The 24,256-nt window shown below is 32.6% G+C and overlaps 3 protein-coding genes across 4 annotated transcripts in view; 2 read left to right on the top strand and 1 right to left on the bottom strand.

Annotated features, from left to right (window-relative positions):
• Window positions 1-30: 30 nt before the first annotated feature.
• Window positions 31-4,424, bottom strand: LOC114935886 (uncharacterized). Its single transcript, XM_029308818.2, has 9 exons — window positions 4,149-4,424; window positions 3,776-3,850; window positions 3,413-3,674; window positions 2,889-3,243; window positions 2,451-2,645; window positions 1,680-2,243; window positions 1,334-1,603; window positions 1,049-1,261; window positions 31-855 (listed from the first exon to the last, which is right to left on the bottom strand). The coding sequence occupies exons 1-9, from the start codon at window positions 4,177-4,179 to the stop codon at window positions 667-669; spliced, it is 2,154 nt and encodes a 717-aa protein (XP_029164651.1). The 5' UTR covers window positions 4,180-4,424; the 3' UTR covers window positions 31-666.
• On the top strand, window positions 4,161-11,041 carry LOC114935885 (uncharacterized). Of its 2 annotated transcripts, XM_029308817.2 has the most exons (12): window positions 4,161-4,660; window positions 4,813-4,973; window positions 5,329-5,714; window positions 5,956-6,112; window positions 6,198-6,434; window positions 6,696-6,822; window positions 7,126-7,510; window positions 7,644-7,756; window positions 7,946-8,113; window positions 8,345-8,476; window positions 8,643-8,887; window positions 10,613-11,041. In XM_029308817.2, the coding sequence occupies exons 1-11, from the start codon at window positions 4,578-4,580 to the stop codon at window positions 8,878-8,880; spliced, it is 2,187 nt and encodes a 728-aa protein (XP_029164650.2). In that variant the 5' UTR covers window positions 4,161-4,577; the 3' UTR covers window positions 8,881-8,887; window positions 10,613-11,041. The 2 variants fall into 2 exon arrangements, with proteins under 2 accessions (XP_029164650.2, XP_085336578.1); XM_085480452.1 differs by lacking the exon at window positions 10,613-11,041 and having other exon boundaries at window positions 4,162-4,660; window positions 8,643-9,026.
• A 1,951-nt stretch (window positions 11,042-12,992) lies between these two features.
• Window positions 12,993-24,256, top strand: part of LOC114935869 (single Ig IL-1-related receptor) — a 198,255-nt gene continuing 186,991 nt past the window's right edge. The window contains exon 1 of the mRNA XM_029308786.2: window positions 12,993-14,286. Within this exon, the coding sequence (XP_029164619.1) occupies window positions 14,081-14,286 (206 nt within the window). The 5' untranslated portion in view covers window positions 12,993-14,080. The remainder of the gene's footprint in view (window positions 14,287-24,256) is intronic.

Here is a 24,256-nt window from a genome sequence, read left to right as displayed (position 1 = left end):
TCTGGAAATTTCAATAATTAAAACATTGGCTCTATTTCATAAAATTGATATTCTTTCTTAAAAGTTATATTTTTCACACATTTGTATGAAAAGTCTGGTAGATTTTTTAAAATTTTATCACAAATAAATTAAAAAGAGATGCTGCGTTGCGCTGAACGTTTCGTTACAATTCTGAGATATCATGCACATACTTATAATCTATTGTTAAAAAATTTGACGAACAAAAGCATCAAAAGGATACTCGAAATATTATAACTACAGCTGTGACTATACGACGAGTTTTCTCATAGAAGAATCGAAACTGTGACAACGACACCGAAACATCTTCGATGTGTGCGTGTATATATAAATTACTTAATATATATATGTATATATATATAATCGATATAGAGCATTTATAATATAATTATCACAGATATGTAAACTACCGTAAAATATTGTACGCGAATATAAAATGCAACTTACGTCTTCGCCGATGATCCCATTGCACGTGCTACGACTTGTCTACGTCCTAATTTAATGTACAATTTATAAATACGAATCAAAAATATTTAAATAAACATATATGCGTATATATGTACATTTATGCATATATATATATATATATTCATATATGTTTATATATATTCATACATGTTTATATATGTATATGTATTGCAAAACTCTCTACTCATTTGTGGACGAGTAAAATTCTATGTCCCGCTTAAAATCTTCTTCAAAGATCATATTTGGCGAGTCGGATCGCTCGTTTAATTCGCTGCCGATCAATTCAATCTTCGAGACGGGAGGAATGTTTCCCGTCTTCTTACAAAAGTCTTCAGCGAAATCGTCAGACTTGAATGTTTCAGAGGCGATCTGCAATGACATTAAGGAATTTAAGGAATTAAGTGCAAATATAACAGAGATAGCAAGAGGAAAAATTTATATATAAATACAAAAAATAAAAACAGAACAATTGATAATAAGAAATGAGAAATTAGATTAGATTAGATTAGAAGCAAAAACTGTGAAAGAAAAGATGTAAAGAATGATTTAAAATACAAATTACTTTTCTTTCTATTTCGTCGGTCTTGAATTTTTCCAATTTCTCTTTATCCACAAGCGAAACTGCAGTCTTTGATAACGTTTGTCTCTTTGGAGTTGGTTTCCTTGGCTTAAATGATCCTGATGCTTTTTTTGGTAGCTGCGAGCTCATGTGCTTCTTAGTCTCGCCCGATTGCTCGCAATTGTGGGTAATCAGCTGCTCTTTAGTCTTAAAAGCCTGTGAACAAATAATAATCAGCTATCAAGGAATGAAATTCTATCAGTATTTCGAATCGAGAATTGGACTCACGTGAGAACAAATGTCACACTTGAGACTGTGCTTGTTCGTTTCATGATGCTTGAGAGCCTGCGCCCGATGGAAGTTGCGATTACAATGACTGCAGCTGAATCGTTTGACGTTGCTGTGCGTCAACAGGTGCCGTTTAAGCTTATCCGGTCGCGAAAATTCGCTCATGCAGCCCAGGTAACCGCGAAATGGACACTTGAGCCTTTTCGTCAAATCATGGATCAGCATGTGTCGTCCCAACCGATCTTTCCGCTTGAATCTAGCCGGGCAATGCTACAAATATAATCATTTTTTAAAGTTACAATAAATAACATACAGTCTTATTCAAACCGATTACTCTGTTACTTACCGGACAAGTAAAGGGTGTCTCCTCACTGTGTATTAACTTATGATTGGCCAGGTACTGCTCAGTTTTGAAAGCCTTGCCGCAATCCTCGCAAGCGAATCTCGCTGACGCAGAATGGGTTTTGAGATGACGACGTAAAAATCTCTCGATGAGAAAACTTTTGCCACAGTGCAGACATGCATAGTCGTGTGTAGTAGTTTCTTGATGATGTTGCAGCGCTTCGAGATTCGAAAAGGATGATTTGCAGACCGAGCAGCAATAGTACTTCTCCGTAGTCTTTTGCTTCTGGACGGAGTGAACGTACTGATGACGACCGAGATCCGAGAGGGTACTGAATACCTCGCCGCATACGTGGCACCGATATTCCGAGCACTTGTGACTACGTGTGTGTTCCAGGAATTCCTCTAGCTCCGAGAACATCATGCTGCAGCTGCTTTGCACACATTTGTACACTTTCAGCGCTAGATGCGAGACGATGAGGTGTCCTTTCAAAGCCTTGTACGAGTCGAATGTTTCCTTGCAGAATTGGCAGTGATACGTGCGGTCGATACTTCCGTCTAGAGGTGCCTGATATTTTGAGGAAAATTATACAAATAATATATGAAGATTGTTAATACATGTTATTAAAAATCATCAACAAAACTTTGTATAATCTAAAAATTACAAAACGTTTCTATTCTTGTAATACATATTTGTAAAAAGAAAAATTCTTTCCTTTTTACGAAAAAAAATTCAAATAAAAATACTAGTTTTAATTAATTAAAGACATTTTACCTCTGGTGGTAATGAATGAATAGCAGTGCCAGGCCAGACTTTGTGCGAAGACATATGTTTCTTCACATTTGACTTTTGTGCAAATGCACGACCACACACTACACACTGGTAAGGCTTTTCTCCAGTGTGAGAACGTTCATGTTGCTGCCAATAAAATTTCTTTGCAAATTGCTTGTTGCAATAGCCACACTTATACTGCAACGATGAAATTAAATATGTATTTTATTATAAAACTATACTGTCCTAATCTGTTAATTAATTTACAAAGAGAATGTAACAAAAATTCTACAATTAAATTTTATAAATCAATTAAATATTTGAAAACAAAAGTATATATTTATTTATTTTTCTCTTCAATTTAATCTTATAAAAATATTAATTTCTCTTTCTCTCTTTTTTATAGAGTTTATTTAAATTGAAGACAACATCAGTAGATACCTTTAAGTTCTGCGCTTGACTACTGTCGTTTTCTAATTCATCAAGCAAATTATCCTGAAGGGATATTTCGTTGTTCTCGAAGGAAGATTCATTGCCATCTAAAGGTGGTTCGTCTGCTACAGGCGGTTCATCCGCTACTGATGGCTCGTTGTCCATCAACGAAGCGCTAGGATGTTCAGACTGGCTCGAGGCGTCTTCCTGAGAGCTGATATCGTTTTGCAGTTGTATTGCCGGCACCTCGTTCGAATCCTCCCCTGTCGCCTGGACAAAAGAGTCCAGATGTTCCGTGCTCAAGATAATTGGCACACTGAATGTAGAATCTGTGGTGAAATAATTGGCAGCCTCTTGGTCCACACTGCAAAAATTAAATCAATCAACTCAAGAACATGTACATATATTAAAAACCACAAGTTTTATAAATATAAAAAGTAATCTACACTAAAAACAATGTAAAAATACTTAATTATGACTATTTATAATTGCATACTATATAATATTTATAATTATTAATTATAGCAACATACCTAAATAACATATCTGCTTCTTCCAGAATAATGGGTTCTCCAAGCTGAAAGGTTTCCTGCGAATTGTACTGTGATTCATCCGGAGTGGCATCTTCCACATGCATCACCTGACTTTCATCGTTTGTCAGGAATTGAGTTAAGTCCACTGTCTGTTCCTGCGTCTTTTGGTGCGTTCTTTTGTGGAGCACAAACATCTGCAATGATGTAAACTGGCTCTTGCACTTGCCGCATTGAAATATATCTTCCTCATCCTGATCGATCGCTGTTGAAAAAATATCAATATTGCATACAATAAGCATTACACAATATACATTAAAGAACATCAAATAAAATTATAGATATATATCTGTTTTGCACATATACCTGACTGCTCGACTTCAGCTATCAAGGTCTGTGACTCCAACAAAGATTGCACAGAGGAGCCGTCTAGTGAGACGTCTATAAAGACATTAAATTTTAATTTAGCAAGACTGAATACTAGAAATAATGATCATTCACAAGCATTGCTTTAAAATGGAGTATTATCGCGAACTGTCACATCAAATGTCAAAGTGAAGTAAGTGCAATAAATGACGTTTATATAAAATTTGTTTTAATTTACCTAAAAGCGTAAAAATCTAAATGCACTTAAAAATGCCAAAAAGCACGAGAGAGAGAGAGAGATAAAAATTCAAAAAAAAAAAACGAGAAAGGTAGGTTGTTGACGTTTCCGGGATTGGTTAACCCCACCTATTACCTGTCAAATCGTCGAGGATAGAATGCGCCATGTTTCGGAGTTAACACGTCATTGTAGCACGAGAAAACGAAGGAACGAGTCCTAACTCTCGCGAGTCAGTGCAGGGACGATCCAAGACGAAATCATAACAACCTCCTCGCCCTCACATCCTTGTTGCAGCTGAGCGGCTCCCTCGATCGATGCCTAACCTGAAAACTCAACATCGCGCAATAACGCAAAGATCGATTTTCAAAGGTCGATTTTTAATTTATCGATTCTATCGATTGTATCGATTATAATCGACTTGAATCAATTTATAGAGCACACATGCGTACGACAGCGGCTTTTGTATAACCTAAAACTTGAAACTTATCTTTTTTCAATCGCATTACGATGAATTTTTAATGTATTATTAGGGAAAAAAAGGATATTTTTACAAAATATAAAAGGATGGCAGTGTCTTTTTGCGGAAGGATTGCTTCGAGGCAGCGAAATTTGTTAAAAATTCCGAAACGACACGGATACATAGTCCTGTAAGTTTGTCTCGTTATTACGCAGTAATTAAGTTTAAATAAACTTCGCATTTTTCTTAAAAATTATTTCTATATTTTTGTTTTTATATTTTTATATGCATATTTTAAAATTTTTATTTTTCTTATTTATTTTGTATCTTTTATGTGTCAAGACTTCCAGAGATAGGCGAAGAATCATCAGAGAAAAATCCATTATTGAAGGATGACAATTTACCAGAATTTAACACAATTACAATTGAAAAATGCACTGCAGCAATTGGAAAACAAACTGTCGAGTTTGAAGAAAAGATGAAAAGTCTGGAAAATGTTGCAAGTAGGTGTCAAAATTACTAAAACATTTTTTAATTATATTTAATAAAGTTAATAATATAAGTCAATAATTAGAAAACATTGGAAGTTTATTATACATCTTATATGTGTACGATATATTTAATATATTATCAAGAAAAGAAACATTATTGCATTAATAATTAATAAAATAATAATGCAATATATATTTAATATATTATCAAGAAAAGAAGCATTATTGCATTAATAATTAATAAAATAATAATGCAACATTTTGAATAAATAGCAAAAAGACGATATTGTAAAATAAATTGAATAAAAGAAACATAATATTACACGTAATTGTGATTTTAATCATCAATTTTCATAATTTCTTGCAGCAAACGAAGACTTGGATATATTTAAGGATTGGTTAGATCCAATCGAAGATTCATATCTTCCTCTAGAAACAACCTGGGGCATAGCAAAAACTTTATATTTTGGCAATCAGAGTTTGATGCCAACAAAATGCTATATGGGTATTCACGAACGTGCTACAAGAGCTGTGGCTAGCAAATTTGGCAGTGCGCCACTTTTTAAAGCGTGCAAGGAAGCCTTCGATAATAAAAATATCAAATTAACACACTCACAGAGGAGAGTATTGACCAAATATATATTGGAGGGAACATTGAATGGTCTGCAACTGCAAGATATAGAATTTGAGAAATACTCGGGTGATTTGACTTATATCATATCGAAAATTAAAGAATATAAAGCCAAATATGAGGTTTGTTATATGATTTGAAATATACATATAATAATTAATATATAAAATAGAGCTAATGCAAATTTATACAAAATATTAAGAATTTTTTCATTTTATGTTAAAAAAAATAAAATTATGTTTATCTGCATTTCGTACATTTATATATTTTTTTATTTCATTGTATGCATTTCTAGTTAATAAATATTTACAGCTTATATAAATCAGAAATAACAATAAATTGAAATTTAATCGACTTTTTCAGAGTTCTACAGGTGCTTACAGTATGACAATACAAAACAAAGATATTGTGAGAGACTTTCCAGAGGACTTTCTTAGATCTATCGCAGCCGATCCTAAGCGACCTTTCTTAGGTCCTTGGAAAATCACTTTAAAGCCATATATCTTGGAACCGTTTATGGGTACACATCATTCTTATTTTGATGAATAAATTAATTAAATCTTAGTCTTCTGAAATTTTAACCATCCGATTTATGTTTCCATTAGAACATTGTCCAGAGCGCGAATTAAGAGCAGCAGTCTGGGAAGCTGATGTCATTCGGTGCTCTATATATCAGGAAAGATCCGTTCAAGCGAGCGTGACATTGGAGGAACTCAGAGGCAGGAGAATCGAGCAGGCGCAACGTTTAGGGTATAAAAATTTTGCAGAAATGAGTATGGAGACAAAGATGGCCGAAAATTTGGAAAATTTGCACAGCACACTGGAAACTCTTCGAACTACTGGTATAATAATCAATTAATTTATCATAAATAAAAATACCAAAATAATTGATAATTGCAATTGGAACTGATTTGTCTCTTATTAAAAAATATTAACATATAGATTTATTAATAAAATATACTTTTATTAATACTTAGAGATTATAAATATAATAATAATAGATCTATTACATTGTCTATATAATAAATCTATAATAATTATATAAATCTATGTAATAATATTGTACACATATAATTGATTAATAACTTAATATTTTTGTGAAGCATTTCCTGTTCAGCAGCAAGAAATTGCAAGTTTAACAGAATTTGCAAATGAAAGAGGTTTTGATAGTACTCTTAGAGTGTGGGATGTCGCATACTGGAGTAGAAAACAATGTCGTAGCATATTCAAGTAAGTAAATTAATATCAACATAAGTAACATTTTGGATACAGTATACTAAAAGTTGTATATTTACATATTAAAAAATATTTTATTTATTTAATATTACATGTATAATATTTTTATTCAAGAAGATAATTATTTGAAAAATAATATGAAAAGTTTGAGTTCTTTTACATTATAGAATTTAAGTATTATTAAAGATCTTCTTTTTCAATCAATTCCTTATAATTGAATTAAATATTGTTAAAAAAATATTTTCGATTAATCGTATTTTAATTAATGGATATTTTACCTTGATTCTACTCTTTTAGCTACGATGAGATGGAATGGAGCTCGTACTTTCCATTGCCGACCGTTCTGGCAGGTCTTTTTGAGCATATTGAAATGCTGTTTAACATAAAAATCGTGGAGAGTAAGAAAGCAGACATTTGGCACAAGGATGTTCGATTTTTCGACGTGTTTGACTTGAATGGATCTAGCACGGCGCCTGTTGCAAACTTTTACCTGGATCCTTATGCGAGGGGCACAGAGAAATTTCGCAAGGAACAGGATTCGGGATGGATGTCAACGATTAAAAGCAAAAGCAAAGTTGGCGATAGCACTCCGTTAATCGCTTTAATCTTCAATTTTCCACCACCAGTAGGCGACAAACCTTCTCTGCTCTCCTTCAAGGACGTGCAGGTTCTCTTCCAGAAGGTAGCAATCTCTTATGTTTTATGAAATCGCGATTAAAAAATATATATATTTCATAAAATAAAATATTATAATTATACTTTTATATAATAATAAACCACTTAAACTTTTCTTTTTAAATTCTTGCATATTACAGTTTGGACATGCCTTACAACATTTACTAACCACAGTCGAGTATTCGGACATCGCTGGATTGTCATTTGTGGAATGGGATGCAGTGTTCATTTGTGACTTTTTTATGGAGAACTGGTACGAGATAAAGTTATTATTTTTTTATTTATTCCGTTTGTATAATAGCTTTCCTTGCATTTAATGCATTCTTAGTGCATTTGTGTTATAATTAATTGTTAATACATTGTAAATATTTAATTGATAAGCTAACGTATAATGAGGAGTAATAATAATTCATATTTTGTTCTTTTATCGTTTGATTGACAGGTTGTACGAACCATTTGTGTTACAAAAGATTTCTGAACATTATGAAACAAAACAGCCATTGCCCACTAAAGCTATCGAGGGAATTAAAAAGATGAGATCACACTTTGCTGGCTACAAACTATGTAAAGAACTTTATTTGTCACACATGGATCTAGAACTGCATTCCAGGTAAGCATCAAATTGACTTGTAAAGAATCTCAATCCTTAAGTAAGTTCCAAGATGTTTAAGAGAAATGTAACTGCATTAATTGAATATTTATCTCTTATTACACATACACACAATGTTCATAAAATGAAAATGAAATATTTACTCCCTCCCGATTCTATATTCTGAAACAGTATTGTTTTATATATATTTTCTCGTATTATGTCATTTTTTACTTGTCAAAAAATACACAGCGAAACATTTTGGGTGCCAATGATGAAACGTCTGTGGCCTATGTATTTTGCATTACCCCTCGAGAAAAGGGATGTTCACGTTTGTTCTTTCGAAGCTATATGGAGCGGCAACTGGGCGGCCGCATATTTCAGGTATCATCTCGTATAATTTATGTCATTAATACAATCGTTATCTCGAATCTCTCGTTATCTCTTTAGTTAGAATTGTTTTATTATTAAAATAATGACGAGAAGAAGCTATGTCTATATTGCGATTAAATTATTACACTTAATGAGTATGTTATAATGTCAATTGCAGCAAGATCTGGTCTGAAATGATAGCTGCCGATTTGTACACGGCATTCCAAGAAATCGAAATTAATGACAAGTCGCGGCAAAAGGAGATGGGCGCGAGATTCCGCGACACATTTTTGTCCTTAGGCGGCAGTTATCCTGCCGCGGAAGTGTTCAGAAAGTTCAGAGGCAGGGATCCGAGTCCGCAAGCGTTGCTCGACAATCTTGGATTGACCTCGCGAGCAATGAAAGAAACCAAATGATACAAAGGTGACTAGATTATTGGTACTTGTTAGCAACGTGTAAAAGAATGAAAGAACTTTGTATAGTTAATCTCGGAAATAGAAGAATTGATTGATGTAAAAAGTCGTTGAATTATGCAATAAATTATTATCTGTAAGATAATATATATATGCAAGAATTCTTTTTTAGATTAGGCAAGTGCATGTAAGTTAAATAATTTGCACAAAATGAAAGTTATTTAACTTTAACAAATTAAAGTTAAATAACTTGAAATACTTATTGAAAAAAATAAATATTCTATTATTTTATTATAATTTTTTCCATTATATTTCTATATATAAACACTGTTTTACCGATTATTTTAGGATTTAATTAACTTACCTGTTAATAGATGGCGAAACAATGTAGTTGAGACGAATTATTATAAATGCGTACACAGACGTTTTAATTAGTTTAATTAATTTGATTTAGTGTAATTTATTCACTAAATTGATATATAACAATAAACTCTACCAGCCAAAAAGTAAATTAAAAAAACATGATGAAAGTCAGGCGGAGTTATCATAAGGTGATTTAAAAAAGTAACGCGCAAACACAGAATATACATATATACATTTGATAAACAAGCGAGTATATCCACTTCTTGGAAAGCTATCTGTTTCTCTTCCAACGAAAGATTACAATCATTTGAATTACAAACTCGTTACATTATACATTTATATTATCCGTAAAAAAATTATGACCTGTCATATGAGGAAAATGTCGTAATAATTATCTTGTACTGATTATATTCAGTAAATTGACAGCTTATCGAAGAATTTGTGATTGACACGACATGACATGATTGACGTGTCTACATTATCTCGATAAGATCCGGCTTTCGTTCTGAGATTAATTATTTAATTAATAACCGTGAAGAGACAAATCGAGTAGACCTTTTTCTGGTCGGTCGTGTCTTGTTTTGTCCTTTGACGTGCAACTTTATTCTCACCCGTTATATTATAGCGCGGTAGGTAGACAGGATTATGAGTCACCTTCTTCGTATGAATACTAAATACCCTCGCTACGTCATTATCAGGCGTCGCACGTGCAAAATTTATTTATGAGCTCGTTAATCATGCTTATTTATATAGGGAATTTAATTTATATATGATATCGATAACTTTTTATGAAACAGCTGATTGAATTTATTATGATTATGAGAATCTAAATTTAGCGTTGTAATAATAGTTGTTATTTTACTTGATAGAAAAGAATTTAAAAAAAGTTATTTAAAAACTGAAAAGATTGAAAAAATGGAGTAGATATTTATATACGTAAATGTAAATAAAGTGAATTGAAATCACAAAGTCAGTAGATACAATTTTTTTTTAATGTAAAACGTATCGAAAAAAAATTCTACCACAATTTTATTTTTATTCTCTACAAATATTTTCTATGCTTTCTGTATAAATATTGTCTAATAAGTATTTTTATTACCATTAGTCTGAATAAAACTATAATTTAAACCGGAAAAGTTGGAAGCAAAACATATCTGTGTCTTTTTTTCAGAGCCAAGTGTATTAATAAGTCTCCATTGTCAGATACATAATACATGCGGTAAACAAAAGTGTATAAACAAGTGTGATAAAAATGGACTTGATAAAATTTCGTTCTGACACAGATAAACTTTGATTCTGATACGGATATAGAAGAGATTTTTAAAGAGCTAAAAACAAAAAAATTGACATATTTGAACATATTTGAATACAGGACTCGAAAATGTGCGACACGTCGTTGCGATTTTCGCTTCATCGTAACAATATGAGAGACGTAGAAGGCGAGTGACGATGAGGCTTCCTGGAATGCAAGCTCGACGACGACTTGGTGCGGTGCGCAACACTTTGCATTTGCACCAGACTGTCTAATCGCTTCGAAGGAGATTTCGACGAACAGCAGGAGGGAGGATCGAGAGATCCGTTCAAGCCCGATGACGCATCAGTTTCCTTGCCAGAGTTTATCCCAGCATCTCATCCGCACGGTATACTACATCTTTTTATATTAGGTAGTCTCGGAAAGTCCGCGACTTTAATGTAACATTACTTATATTGACTTATGTAATGTTACGTATTTCTGAGATAACTGGATAGAGATTGTTCCTCCGAGGAAATATCAGGGAGATTATCTAAAGGAAAAGTTAGACCACGAAATTATATAATGTTGTTAGATAGATTTTCCAATTATATTTAAATTATATTTTTTATTTCCTATGTTTACTGCGACTTTCCTTTAAATGTTTGTGTTGCGAGAAAATTTCTTACAAGAGAGAAAGTGAGAAATTTTAAATCCTAAAAATATATTTATAATATATGTATAGGATATCTAATTGTAAGTAGAAAAAATATATAAAAAATAAAACATTTAAATCTCATTAAAAACTCATTTTTAAAGACATTTAAAAAGATTATTAAAAAGTTTAAGTAATTTATTAAATCCCTTTTTATATTATTCATTAAAAAACGTTTATTTTAATGTTATAATGCAATATAAATATTTACTTGGCGTTTATTAAATATTTATTTTGTTAATACTTTATTAAAAATATCTTTGAAAATGAGTTTTGATTTTATACATTTTATTGCTACTTGGGTAGTGAGAGTATATTTCGATATTAAAATATTAATTATCGTATACGCTTTCTAAAAAGTATTATATTTATTTTACATATTTTTGTGTACGTATATTTATTTTTATTATTTTATAATCGCAGTATCAACTGCGTATTAAATAATTTTATTAATAATTTGTCATAGAAAATTTGTTAAGATTTAAATATATCGTCACGATTATTCTCTTCCAGCTAATGAGAACATAATGAAAACATGGTGAAAAACACCCTATATGATATCGCTTCTCAAAAAAATTTATACATGATTACAAACAGTTAATATTGCAAGTATTTCAACGAGCCACAAAAATACAGAAACAGAATATTTTCAATATACAACGTTTTATCCTCTTGTGTAGATGTAAATATTTGTGAGTATATATATAATAGTATTGAGTGAGTATATACAATAGTAGGTATATTTCATAATATTGTCAACAATTTTCGTTAAATATTTTTCCACGTTTATTTATATCTGACTGATAAAAGATAACAGTAAAATATTCATCAAATTTCAAGCGTCAAAGTATATTTCATATTTGTATTTTTGCATTATTATGGAAAATTTGTTTTTAATATAATATAATTTCATCGTGATTTTAAGTCAATTTACATTTTCATTAATACTTATATCTTTCATTACCTTTTTATTCTATTCATTCTATTAATTATAAATTACTTTCAAATCTCTTTTAACTTGTAACACATATATCAACTGCAGCTCTTTAATTTTAAATATTATATTTTTTTATATTACAGTTTAACTCTTAATTTAAATGTATGTTGTAAGCAAGATACAATATTTATTAATTAATATTTTAAAATCTGCAAATTTCTCTCTTTCTCTGTCTTTAAAGTTTGACAGATAGTTTTCGTTCCTAAAAATATCAGGAAAATATCAATTTACTATATAATTTGTTTTTAATTTGTATTTCGAAGTACTGCGAAAATTACGAAATTACACATACATATATATTTTAACCCACAATATATAATTACATTTTACATATGGTTTGTGTTTGTAGATTTACAATTTGAAGAAGTAGGAAACGAAAAGAACTCAGAATAGAACAATTTGGAGCACGATAAATAAATTCGCGGAAAGATAAGAATATAAAATTGGAGCACGCGATATATAGACAAATATACGATATACAAACATCTCGGGTTTGATTTTTTCACGAAAACAGTTCTAAATAAATTATCTCGTAACGTTGGAATTTAATCTCCGTATTGGAATTTAATCTCCGAGCAATCGTTCGAGCATTTGCGTATTTATAATACAAACTCTCGCTCGTGTTTGTCTCTCTCTCCGCTCGAGTATAAACACGCCGGAACGGAGCGTCCGACCGACCGACCCGACCGGCCGGCAGCGCGACCGAGCAGTGACGAAGTCGGTCGAAGCGGCGCGAGGCAACAGGCGGCTCGTTCCGAGCGTCGGTGGTGGGGGGCGCTCGGATAGGTGGGAGAAGGCGCGTCGTGTCGCGTCGCGTCTCGCGATTCAGTCGGTCGTCGGAGCTCGCGGTGCGCGTCACGTGGGTCCCTCGCGGTAACTTGGTCCCTTCGAAACCGTTCCTCGGACCTTTCGGCAAACGATATATCGCGTATTCGCGGCGAAGTCGCAAAGCGGTTGTAAGCCGTCTCCGCGCAAATATTAACCTCGTCTCGAGACCGGCAAGAAGACGAACAGACAGTGCGAAGGGAAGACAAGAGACAAAGAGAAGAGGACGGACGGAGAACAGCAGGGAGAACAAGCGAAGCTTGCTGACGTTTCGAGTGTTTAACGTTCCCAGGTAAACGCGTTCGGCAAAGCGCTCCGTGTTTGACGATAAACACAAGCGCCACGGGGATATACATATATATGTGCTTTCTCTATCTGTCTCTCGTCGCCGAGGAGAAGCCCCGAGAGCGATTCGATGACGGGGCATTGTTTGCCGCCAACGATATGGCGCGCTTCCGCGAATCTTGAATCTTATTGTGCATCGCGCGGGATTTGAATCGCCCGAGAAGAGGCATCGCGGTTTCGCAGAAATTGCTGCCAACTTGATTTCATTCTCGCGAGTGCTTGACATCGACGCGAGTTCGAGTTTCGAGACTTTCGATTGCCGGGAGTGATTGAGAGATACGCGCCGCCAACTTCACGCCGTTCGTGCTTTTAGCCTCGACGACGAGTTTCTCGCGGAGAAACAAATTAATTCGCGAATTTCAGTGCGCGCGAGACTTCGGTGTGTTTATGACTCGCGTGATTACAACTTGTGTGTTTACAGACGTGTAAGTCGCATGACGCGGACTGAGAGAGTTTCCGACGACTCGGATTGTCGCCAACTTTCCAAGCGTTTACCGTGAAATGTTGTTTCGACGGTGCGATGGCGCGCGAATTCTCGGAATGAGAAAATAGTGCTGAATTCCGTCGATTTTTTTATTCGCGCGAGGTGAATCTTGAGAGAGAGAGTTCTCGTCTATCGTTAATAAAGATACGAGTCGAGTGTCGCGATATCGCGAGTGCCGGAGTGTGTTGGTTAGGTTAATTCGAGTGTGTTTTTGTGCGCGAGAGAAGAGAAGTAACGACGAAGATGGAGATACCGACGACTTTCCTCATCTCGATCCTGGCGGTGATTTGTCGCGGCAACGAGCTTAAGGATTATTGCTCGATACACAAGTTCGACAATCTACCGGGTGGCCTGAGGTTCACGAAGGAGGTCGTCACCACGGAGTACGCCAACGTGGGTGCATTCAAGGCTCTTCACTGCTGCCTCAGAGGATACCGGAGCATCGAATGGTGAGTCCAGCCGCATCCTTTTTTTTTCTCTCTCGTACACTGTAGAGCAAAAATTCAGACGCGTAAAATAACACGACGAAATAATCATTCAAATATCGTAAAGTAATAATGAAACCCATTTTCAATATACATTGAGATAGTATAATTATAAACAGATTTTTTGAATTTATTTTTATGTAATTAAAGATGTAAAGATTGAGATAGTATACCTAATTATAAATAAATTTTTTGAATTTATTTTTATGTAATTAAAGATGTAAAGATGACAAATATTTTATCATGAAATTTAATTAAGTAGAATATATGGTCTAAATTTGTAGAACAAAAATTCAGACACGTAAAATAACACGACGAAATAATCATTCAAATATCGCAAAGTAATAATGAAACTTTTTCAATATACATTGAGATAGTATACCTAATTATAAATAAATTTTTTGAATTTATTTTTATGTAATTAAAGATGTAAAGATGACAAATATTTTATCATGAAATTTAATTAAGTAGAATATATGGTCTAAATTTGTAGAACAAAAATTCAGACACGTAAAATAACACGACGAAATAATCATTCAAATATCGCAAAGTAATAATGAAACTTTTTCAATATATACATTGAGATAGTATACCTAATTATAAACTTTTTTGAATTTATTTTTATAAAGATGTAAAGATGACAAATATTTTATCATGAAGTTTAATTAATTAGAATATATGGCTTAAACCTGTAATTCAATGAAATATATTTTTAATTTATTACTGTTGCATTTTTAAATGTCTTTTAATAATAAAATATAGTTTTATTCAATTTTTATTTATATAGATTATTCCAAAAAAGATTGTTATTTATATCTTCTACTGAATACGTATTTGAATTTTTATTCAAACAGTGTACGAGATATATTTAATTTTTGTGAGATGTAAATTATTGATGAGACATTTAAAAAATATTAGTTACTATTGACTTAGACAATTTTTAAATATTTTGGACATTATTTCTTTATTGAATTATAAATAAAATTTATTTGATAAATTAAATAAACTTGATATATTTAGATAAAAAGAGAAATGCAGTATATGCATAAAATTACTTTCTGTTCTAATTCTTTTTTGACAGTTTTAATCTCATTCCAAATTTCACAATTATTCTCACACATCTTTTAATCTAATATTTACAGAAATGTCTCCAATAATTTAGCAAAATAATAGAAAAGACTTTCGCGGGCTCAGAGAAAATCCCTGCCATACTAATATATATAGGATTCGTAATATTCTTTTCCTTCGCGTTTCTCTCTTGGTGAGCAAATGCTTTTGCTCATTCTCCACCTTGCCGAAAGCATTTTGCTCCCTCTTTATCCGCATACGATCCGATAGGTGATAAATGCGAATGTGAAAAACGAATCGAGTGCTGCTTTCGGCACAAAGGCTGCCAGCGGAAAGCATTTCGCATTATGCGAATGACATTTTGCTTTTAGCGCAAAGTATTCGCTTTATGGCCGAAGAGCACCTGCTTACATCTTCTGTTATCGTTGTATGCGACACATATCGATAACCCGTTCGCACAACCGAGACCTTGTATAGGTCGATTTTAAAATAAATCGTCGACATGGGCGACTGGCATTTTTTTTCTCTTATTTTCTCTCGCAACCTGTTTTTACATTAATGTAACGCCTTTAGCTTTTTTTGAAACTTTACTAATCCTTTTATATACCCATTTGAAGAAGTTTTACGAGTACCTCTGATTAATATTTACCACAATAAAAATATTAATATGTATAGTAGATTTTACTATGAACATATTTTATATTTTGTTGTGGTAGATATTAATATTTAATCAGTGAAATGCTTATAAAATTCTCCCAATATTATATTGTCCCATAATTACTATAATTTTCAGGGTAAATTCTAAGAGAAAATTTTCTCTGTATATTAGTAACGTCTTTAGCTTTTTTTGAAACTTTACTAATCCTTTTATATACCCATTTGAAGAAGTTTTACGAGTACCTCTGATTAATATTTACCACAATAAAAATATTAATATGTATAGTAGATTTTACTATGAACATATTTTATATTTTGTTGTGGTAGATATTAATATTTAATCAGTGAAATTCTTATAAAATTTTTCCAATACCATATTGTTTCATAATTACTATAATTTTCAGGGTAAATTCTAAGAGAAAATTTTCTCTGTGTATTAGTGGCGCCTTTTTAGCTTTTTATTGAAACTTTACCAATCCTCTTATACGCATTTGAAGGGTATCGATTATTCGAGTTCTTTGAAAAGTGCCCGCTAGTCAAGTCTAAATTGGTTTCCATTAGTTTCCAATTTTTTGCCCCTTATTGTTGGACTGCGTTGTCCTTGTCACAACTACAATTCAGACCCTTGTATCTGCGGAGTCGAGGTTATAATATTTCTATAGCCATTCGAGCTATTCTTCGTGTCTGACCCGCACTTTTCTCATCGCTCGTGCAATATTTCCCGGCGGCGCGCGCTGAAAGACGGCGCATTAAAGATTTATAAAGCTTACGACGTCCGGTACGTGACTTGTAAATCTCCGCGCGCGTAAACGGAAGAAGAAAAAAAAAACGCGAATACTTTCTCTCTCTCTTTCTTTCTCTGTCGCGTTCACGATTCGCGAAATCCGCATTCCGTCCTTTCGCTCGTTCGTTTGTTCGCGCGAAATCTTTATTTCGCGCTCGCGATTCTCCTTTCTCGAAGCGAAGCGTTTACATTAAGAGAGCTCGTCTAACGCGGAAATAAGACGCGCATTACATTACGGATATATATCGCGAAATAACACGCCGGGCAAGAACGAAATCAAACTCACGCCAAGTTTTCCTGGGAAAATTCGTAATTTATCTTCTGGACATTTTTCCGCGACGGAAAAATATTTTTTTCCCCGTTATTTTGTAGTGAGAGATGATGAAAGAAAGAAAAGAAAAGGTTGTAGGAATGCAAAATGCAAAAGTTTTGGAGTAATAATATCAATCAGAATTTAGTAAGATTATTTGCGAAATATGAAAAAATTGAAACTCGGAATTTATAATAATCAAGATCAAATTTTTGCCTATAATTTGAAGAGTAATTACTAGCTAGGAAATTTTAAAAGTATAATCTTGTCATAATTATTTTTATAAAATTTTATCGAATTAGAGAAGTTACATTGATTTCAAAGCAACAATAAACTTATTAATAAATATCGATAAAATTTATGAAGCTGATAATTTAATTGAACGAAATTTAACAATCTATTTTACGTTGGAAAGTTTTTAAAGCTCGATCTTTGGTAGATTTTTTTCCGTCTGGAATTGGATTATGAAAACGGCTGGTTTATGAAACACTAGTTGAAACTGCAGAAAGAAATGTTTGCCAAGTAAATGGCGACTTGTTAGATAATCCGCGAGCTTCCAGGAATATTTGCGAAAGTTAGGACTTCAGTGGTAAAGCTGTATCGTCGCTTTGAGCAATTTTTATGATCCTTTTTCTGTTTCCAAAGAACTGTAAAAAAAAGTAAAACGTTAAATTTTTCACAGATTATTCGCTCCATTTACTTTTAACGACATCTATTCTCATATATAATTCATTTAAATGTATTTGCTTTTTAAAAAACTTTGTAGCGCAAAATAGACACTGGTCTACATGAAATTTATTTGTTTCTTACATATCGATTTTTGAGAAATTTAGATATTTTTGCAGGATTGGGTAATAACTAGTTAATTAGTTAAAAGTTAAAAAAAGTTAAAAAGTTAATAACTTAGCTTATTGTTTGAAAATTTAAAATGTATATTAATTTTTAGTTATTTTTGACCTTAAACTTATGAATTTTTTTCCCAAGTTAAAATTTCTTTTATCTCTGAATATCATTATTGTTTTTTTTTAAATTATAAACGTATTATTTTTAAAATAAAGTATTATTAATTTTTATATTCATTTGTCATCAATTGTATAATTACCAAAAAATATATTTCTATATAAAAATCAAATTTCTTTGTTATTATGAATTTTAAAAGAATTAACAAACAAAATTCTAATTTAATATAAACGTGTTTAAAAATTAACTTTTCATTGAGTTAATTTTTTGTTCATGCAACTTAATTTTAACTTAACTAAACTAATTTTATAAAAGCAATTATAATTTTAACCTAACTTAGTTTAAATCATTAACTTACTCAACCGTGTATTTTTGAGATGTCAAATCTTTCTGAATAATGTAAAAACGGCGAAGAAATCCGCAAATCTGTGCGAATTCGGGAAACGGGAATAGATATATGATCTTTTCGACCCGAGTTTGAGATCCTCCTCGAGCTCGCCGGGGCTCTATTTTCCTACGAATTACAACGCGCTATCTCGCGACAGTTACTTCGGTTTTAACGCGAATTACAGGGCGTAAATCGCGTCGGGGTCGGAGCGCTTATTTATTCCGCGATAAATCGAGAAGCGTTTCGCAAAGTGAAGTAACGAGAAGCCGCGAGGGGTGGAAGTGACGACGAAAGGACTAGTGATAGGGGTTCAAGACGGCAGGAGGGGGTGGAGAAGGGTGGTTGGGGGTTGGCGCGAACGCTTAACAAGCTGCCACCCCGTCTCTGTCGAGTAACCACAAAGCACCGAACAAAGGAATACCACCCGAGGACTTTCTGGAGGATCCTTCGCGTGCGCTCGCGGGAACTTTATTATATCCTCGGGGACAAAGTGGGACTTTACGAGGCCATTGTACCAAGCGGGGCATGGTCTTCCAGGGGTGTCAAATGGTATATTTGTTCTGCGTATTCGCGTCGCGAAGAGCAGAGAAGCGAGAGAGTGCTCTCGAGACACACCGTTCTATGTATGTATGTGAGCGCACTCGGGAAATATTAGATCGTTATTAGATTAAAGGAGAGACGAAAGGGCTCTGTATGATGTAGAAAAGAGAGTTTGTGAGCATGCAGTTGTATAAGAATCAATTAACATCTTTATTCTTATTTTGTCTCTATGTTAGAAATCTTCCGTAATGTTTAGTACTTTTTTTTTTGAAATTGTTGGATTTTAATATTAATTTTTTTCAAAGAAATTGTGCAATCGCATTTAAGCTCTTCATTTATTATATTTTTTTACAAGAGAATTTTCTCCTAGAATTTACTCTAACAATCATGGTAATTGTGGGACAATATGGTGTAGGAAGGATTTTAGAAAAGTTTGTTTGATTAATATTTATATCACAATAAAAAGTGTTAATATGTACACCGTAAAATTAATTGAACATATATTTTATATCTTGTGGTATATTATTATTTTTTATTATGGTAAATTTTAATCGCGGAGAGACTGTTCCAAAATTCTTTTAATATATTGTCCCATTATCATAATTTTCAATCAATTTTAAGAGAAAATTCTCTCTGTGTATAAGATTATTCAATTTTCTTTTATTATTAGGTCTTTAATTTTAGGCAACAAGGATAATTAAATATCCCATTAATTATAAAACCGTGAGATTAGTTGATGCGAATAATTTAATTGTAATTTAATTTTATTAAAAATATAATTAATAAAATTAGGACTTAATTTTTAGCTTACTTAAATTTAATCTCTTAATTATATTATTCATCTGATTAGATTAGATTAAATTTTATTTTTTCTAAATTATATTTTTATTTGGATATTGGTATAGTTTTAATTATTATATTCTCCTTTTTATTCATTTAAATAGTAAGTAATTCATTTAAGTTGCTAGATTTTTTATTTACATTCCATATTTTTAGCTTCTCAAGATTTTCAGTTCAGAGAGTTATCTGCTTAAATTTTATCAATTTATTAAAGAGGTCGATTATTTTGGGATTAATCGGGATTAATTAAAAAAATATTTCTCTATTTTAAAAACTCGACTAAAATTCTATTTTTGTCAGAAAGTTTTTATAATTTTACCAAGAACATAATTATTATCAGTGTTGGATAGTATCTAGATATAGTGTTGCTTTTTTCAGATACATTTGCAGATACATTTTCACATTTTTTTGAATAGCTCAATTTTTAAAATTTTTGAAAGATAAGGATTGCAAGTTATCAACATATCGCCATCAACACCGGTGTAAACAAAAATATTAATAAAGATTAAAGAATTATTCAATACATTTTGTGCATATTACCATTATTATGATAAAATATAATTGAAAAAAGTATCTGATGTATCTGAGATACTTTTAAAGTATCCGAGTATCTGTACACCGAAAAATAACGCCAAAGGATCCTTTTAATTTAAGATGATGTTCTTAATTTATTCTTATTTTCAGAAAAAAATATACTTAAATTTAGAGAAATTTCTTAAATTAATACATTTTAATTTGTGTATCTGTATCTGTATCGAGATCCATTTTAAAGGTATCTTATACCCATCACTGATTATTATAGGATCATTTTTCTAGACTTCGAAATTTTCTGAACCAGAAAATCTATGACTTTTCGAAATGCATAGTTGAAATCTTGTTTGGTTGAAGGATCTTCTTTTTCCCTCATTCCACCTGATACGTCTCTATCGGCTGTGTTCATCTGCGAGTTGGTGAACACGAAATTATGCTGCGGATCGGCCTGATCGCCTCGATCGGATAGTGGACGGATAGCCTTGATTAAATTTCACGGAAAAAAACGCAGCCGCGATTCGCCGAACTACTTTCGTCGGTCGCTCGCTTTTTTTCCTTTCTTACCTTCCTTCCAATCTAAGGGCGAATGAGCTCTCGTGGACCGAGGGAAAACTAAAACGGACGTAAATCGAAAGCGGATTGGGATGTGAAATATTGGCTCCAGAAATATACACGAAGTGTGATTAAGCGTAAAAATAAATACGTCACTTATTGTCGCGCGAGACTATCTCGAACCGTTATTTTCAGAAATAGATATCCATCGATGAGGTATCCATTCTATTGTATTATTTTGATGGAGACAAAGAATCGATGCTAGATGGAAGAAAAATAAATTGAGGCGTATAAAACCTTATTTTTTTTAGAAATGTCTAATAAGATCTTTTTCTCTGCTCGTATAAAAATAGGAAGATACTTTACCTGAGTATTATATTCAATAATAAAATTGCTGAGATATAACGAATAATTGCTTGATAAAAATTAGTTTCTCCTATCTTAAATACGTAAAATATACGCGATAAAATTCCCTCTTTAGAAAAAGAAAAGAAACAGTTTTTATCGGATACGACGAGATCCCGAATTCTTTCACGCGGATTAAAAGTTCATATACATATCTTTCAATTCTGGTACATCCCTTTTAGACGTAAAATTTTTTTTTTTTAAGAAATGCTTAATAAGATTTTTTTTTCGTATAAAAATAGAAAGATACTTTACTTGAGTATTATATCCAATAATAAAATTGCTAAGATATAACGAATAATTACTTAATAAAAATTAGTTTCTCCTATCTTAAATACGTAAAATATACGCGATAAAATTGCCTCTTTAGGAAAAGAAAAAAAAACGCAGTTTCTATCGGATGCGACGAGATCCCGAATTCTTTTTCTCACGCGGATTAGAAGTTCATAAATATCTTTTAATTCTGGTATATCCCTTTCAGGGATGGCAATGGGGGTGAATCGGGGGAGGGAAGGGAGAGAGGGAAGAGGGAAAGAGCATTGGATTTGAAAGGATTGAATTATGGTTGCGAAACACGTGAGGCAGCTTTCGCGTAAGCTCGTTAATTGCGCGCGAACGCCGCCGAGGAACAAAAGGTACAAATAGATGCTTTTATGCGGATGTATATATGTGTATGTATATGCGGATTTCGCCGCCCGTTCCCGGCAAGCTGTGCGCGCGTATAAAATTCCGCAAAACAATCGCTTGCCAGAAGTAACAGCTCCATTTTTCCCTCATCTCCTTCCGTTCCTTTATTCCCCCAATTTTTTTGCGCGACGGTTATTCCATTTTTTTTTTACTTTCGATTTTACACGGAATGCGTGGGAATTTCACGATCATAGATTATTAATATCGCGCGCTTATTCGGTTATCGAATTTTAGCGACTCGGATCGTTGGAGTTTTATCTCAGATTCTGGAATAATTTTCTATGAGGTCTATTAATATTTTAGGGTTTTTTGATTTTCCTTGAAAAATTTAAAAATCAGTTTTTCTAGAAAGATTTTAATTTTGATATGCATATTCAAGGAACTTTCTGATTTGATTTTCAAAAATTTTTAATAAAAAATGCATATAGATTTTTATTAATAATGGTTCAATTATAATAATAATATAATGACTTTAAATTCTCGTATCTTTTGTTTCCATTACCTGTAATAAAAAAAAGTTTTTATATATAAATAATTTTCAAAGATAAAAATTGCTTCGTAATTGATGAATTAAACACATATCACGTTTGTATAAATTTTTAAAGTTCAATATGTGCAACATTCATATTTATTCGAGTGCAATGCGACAATCATTTTAAATAGTCATGTCAATATTTACTATTTATACATATAATATAATTGAATCGAATTTGGTTATCAATATTAAAATAATACGACTCTCGAATAATGCATAAAGTATAACCGTCAGAGGAAAGATCGATGGAAAAAATTGCGCATGCAGGAATAAAATTGTGAAATTAAATTAAAGGTACGATTTGATGAAAAAAAAAGTGTTAGCGCGATTTCCTAGCCGAAGAACGCAAATTGCATCACGCTTGCGAAGTATAAGCACGCCATGTTTTCACCGGTCGCAATTTGCGTCACGGCCGAAAGGGTTAAAGTGTCAGTTCCCGTGGTGACCTTGCGCAATCGTGAAACGCGAACGTGTACGAGAATGACACACTCGCGTTATTAGGGATAATGATCCTGGCGTGTCGCGTAATAAGGATCAGCAACCGAGGACGCTATTTCGAAATAACGGAAGCCGGTAATAGCTTCGCGGAAAGTCGTTTCCCAGTTTTCAGAGAGAGAGACGCCTCTTTTCCGACATATATGTATATATATATATATATATATATATGTATGCGTGTATGCATACATACATGTGCGTCGCGTCTTTTATGAGAGCAGCAGCTCTCAAACCGACGTTATATATGAATTGCCGGCGCGACCGCCGTGTAAAAAGTTTGTCGAGATAAAAGAGAAAAGTAGAATTTCATTTAAACAGCGTCAGTTACCTTTGCGAGAAGGGTCGCATAAATTATAAATTTGTATTTTATATATAAACTTTCCGAATATTGAAGTGGCTTTAATATTCAGTATGTGTGTGTTGATTCAATTTATTTTTTTTAAGGAGAATATTAATCAGGATTAAAAATATAAATGAAAGAGAGAGATTTAATATTTTATGTTAACATTATCAGATTAATTCGAGATTTAAAAAATCCTCAAATTTATTATATATAAATTTACTTGATATTTTTATTCAAATATTGAATTTCAAATATTTAATATGCAAAAAAGCCTTGAAAGAAGAAAACTTGATATATATTTTTCTTTAATTCTCGATTGTTCTGAATATTAATTAACGATTTAGTTTCTACATCTCGAGATTGTTTTGTACCTCTGATACTCTCTAAAAAAAAAGAGTACACAAATAGTTTACGAAAAGGTTACGGTTTGCATTACTTACGGAGAACTCGCGATTTTCGCGGAAGGCTGTTTTATCTTCGAGCTTGAGCGAGAGCGTAATCGCGATTTCGCTACGGAGAAAAGTGCGTCAAAGTCTTATTCGCCGAATGGATAGGGAAGAGCAGCGGCTCGGCAGTTTCGAATTTCGTTCTCGGTCAGCGGAATCTGAGGCGCAACACTTTGTGTCGATCAACGCTCTTGAAACTTCTGTAAAATGCTATCGATAGTGCGGAAGGATGAGAGAGAAGGATGAGAGTATCTTGTCATTCAGAGTTAAACGAGTGATATATTCAACATTTTTACGAAGAAGGAAGAAAAACGTACCGAGTGGAAAAAAATATAGTTAAATACAGGGTTGGGTAATAACTAGTTAATTAAAAAAGTTAATAACTTTTAACTT

The sequence above is a fragment of the Nylanderia fulva genome, unplaced genomic scaffold (assembly GCF_048542155.1).
Source record: "Nylanderia fulva isolate GAGA-0341 unplaced genomic scaffold, ASM4854215v1 Scaffold15, whole genome shotgun sequence".
Lineage (NCBI taxonomy): Eukaryota > Metazoa > Arthropoda > Insecta > Hymenoptera > Formicidae > Nylanderia > Nylanderia fulva.
The sequence above is the reverse complement of the archived record's forward strand: the minus strand, read 5'-3'. Positions and strand labels throughout refer to the sequence as shown.

What these genes read in the sequence shown, in the direction of transcription:
- LOC114935886 (XM_029308818.2), bottom strand. Translation starts at nt 4,179, where the DNA reads ATGGCGCATTCTATCCTCGACGATTTGACAG. An exon ending in TATCCTCGACGATTTGACAG is followed by an intron (nt 3,851 to 4,148) that starts GTAATAGGTGGG and finishes ATGTCTTTATAG; the next exon opens with ACGTCTCACTAGACGGCTCC. An exon ending in TTCATTCATTACCACCAGAG is followed by an intron (nt 2,244 to 2,450) that starts GTAAAATGTCTT and finishes TCAAAATATCAG; the next exon opens with GCACCTCTAGACGGAAGTAT.
- LOC114935885 (XM_029308817.2), top strand. Translation starts at nt 4,578, where the DNA reads ATGGCAGTGTCTTTTTGCGGAAGGATTGCTTCGAGGCAGCGAAATTTG. An exon ending in CGACACGGATACATAGTCCT is followed by an intron (nt 4,661 to 4,812) that starts GTAAGTTTGTCT and finishes TTATGTGTCAAG; the next exon opens with ACTTCCAGAGATAGGCGAAG. An exon ending in CAATGTCGTAGCATATTCAA is followed by an intron (nt 6,823 to 7,125) that starts GTAAGTAAATTA and finishes CTACTCTTTTAG; the next exon opens with CTACGATGAGATGGAATGGA.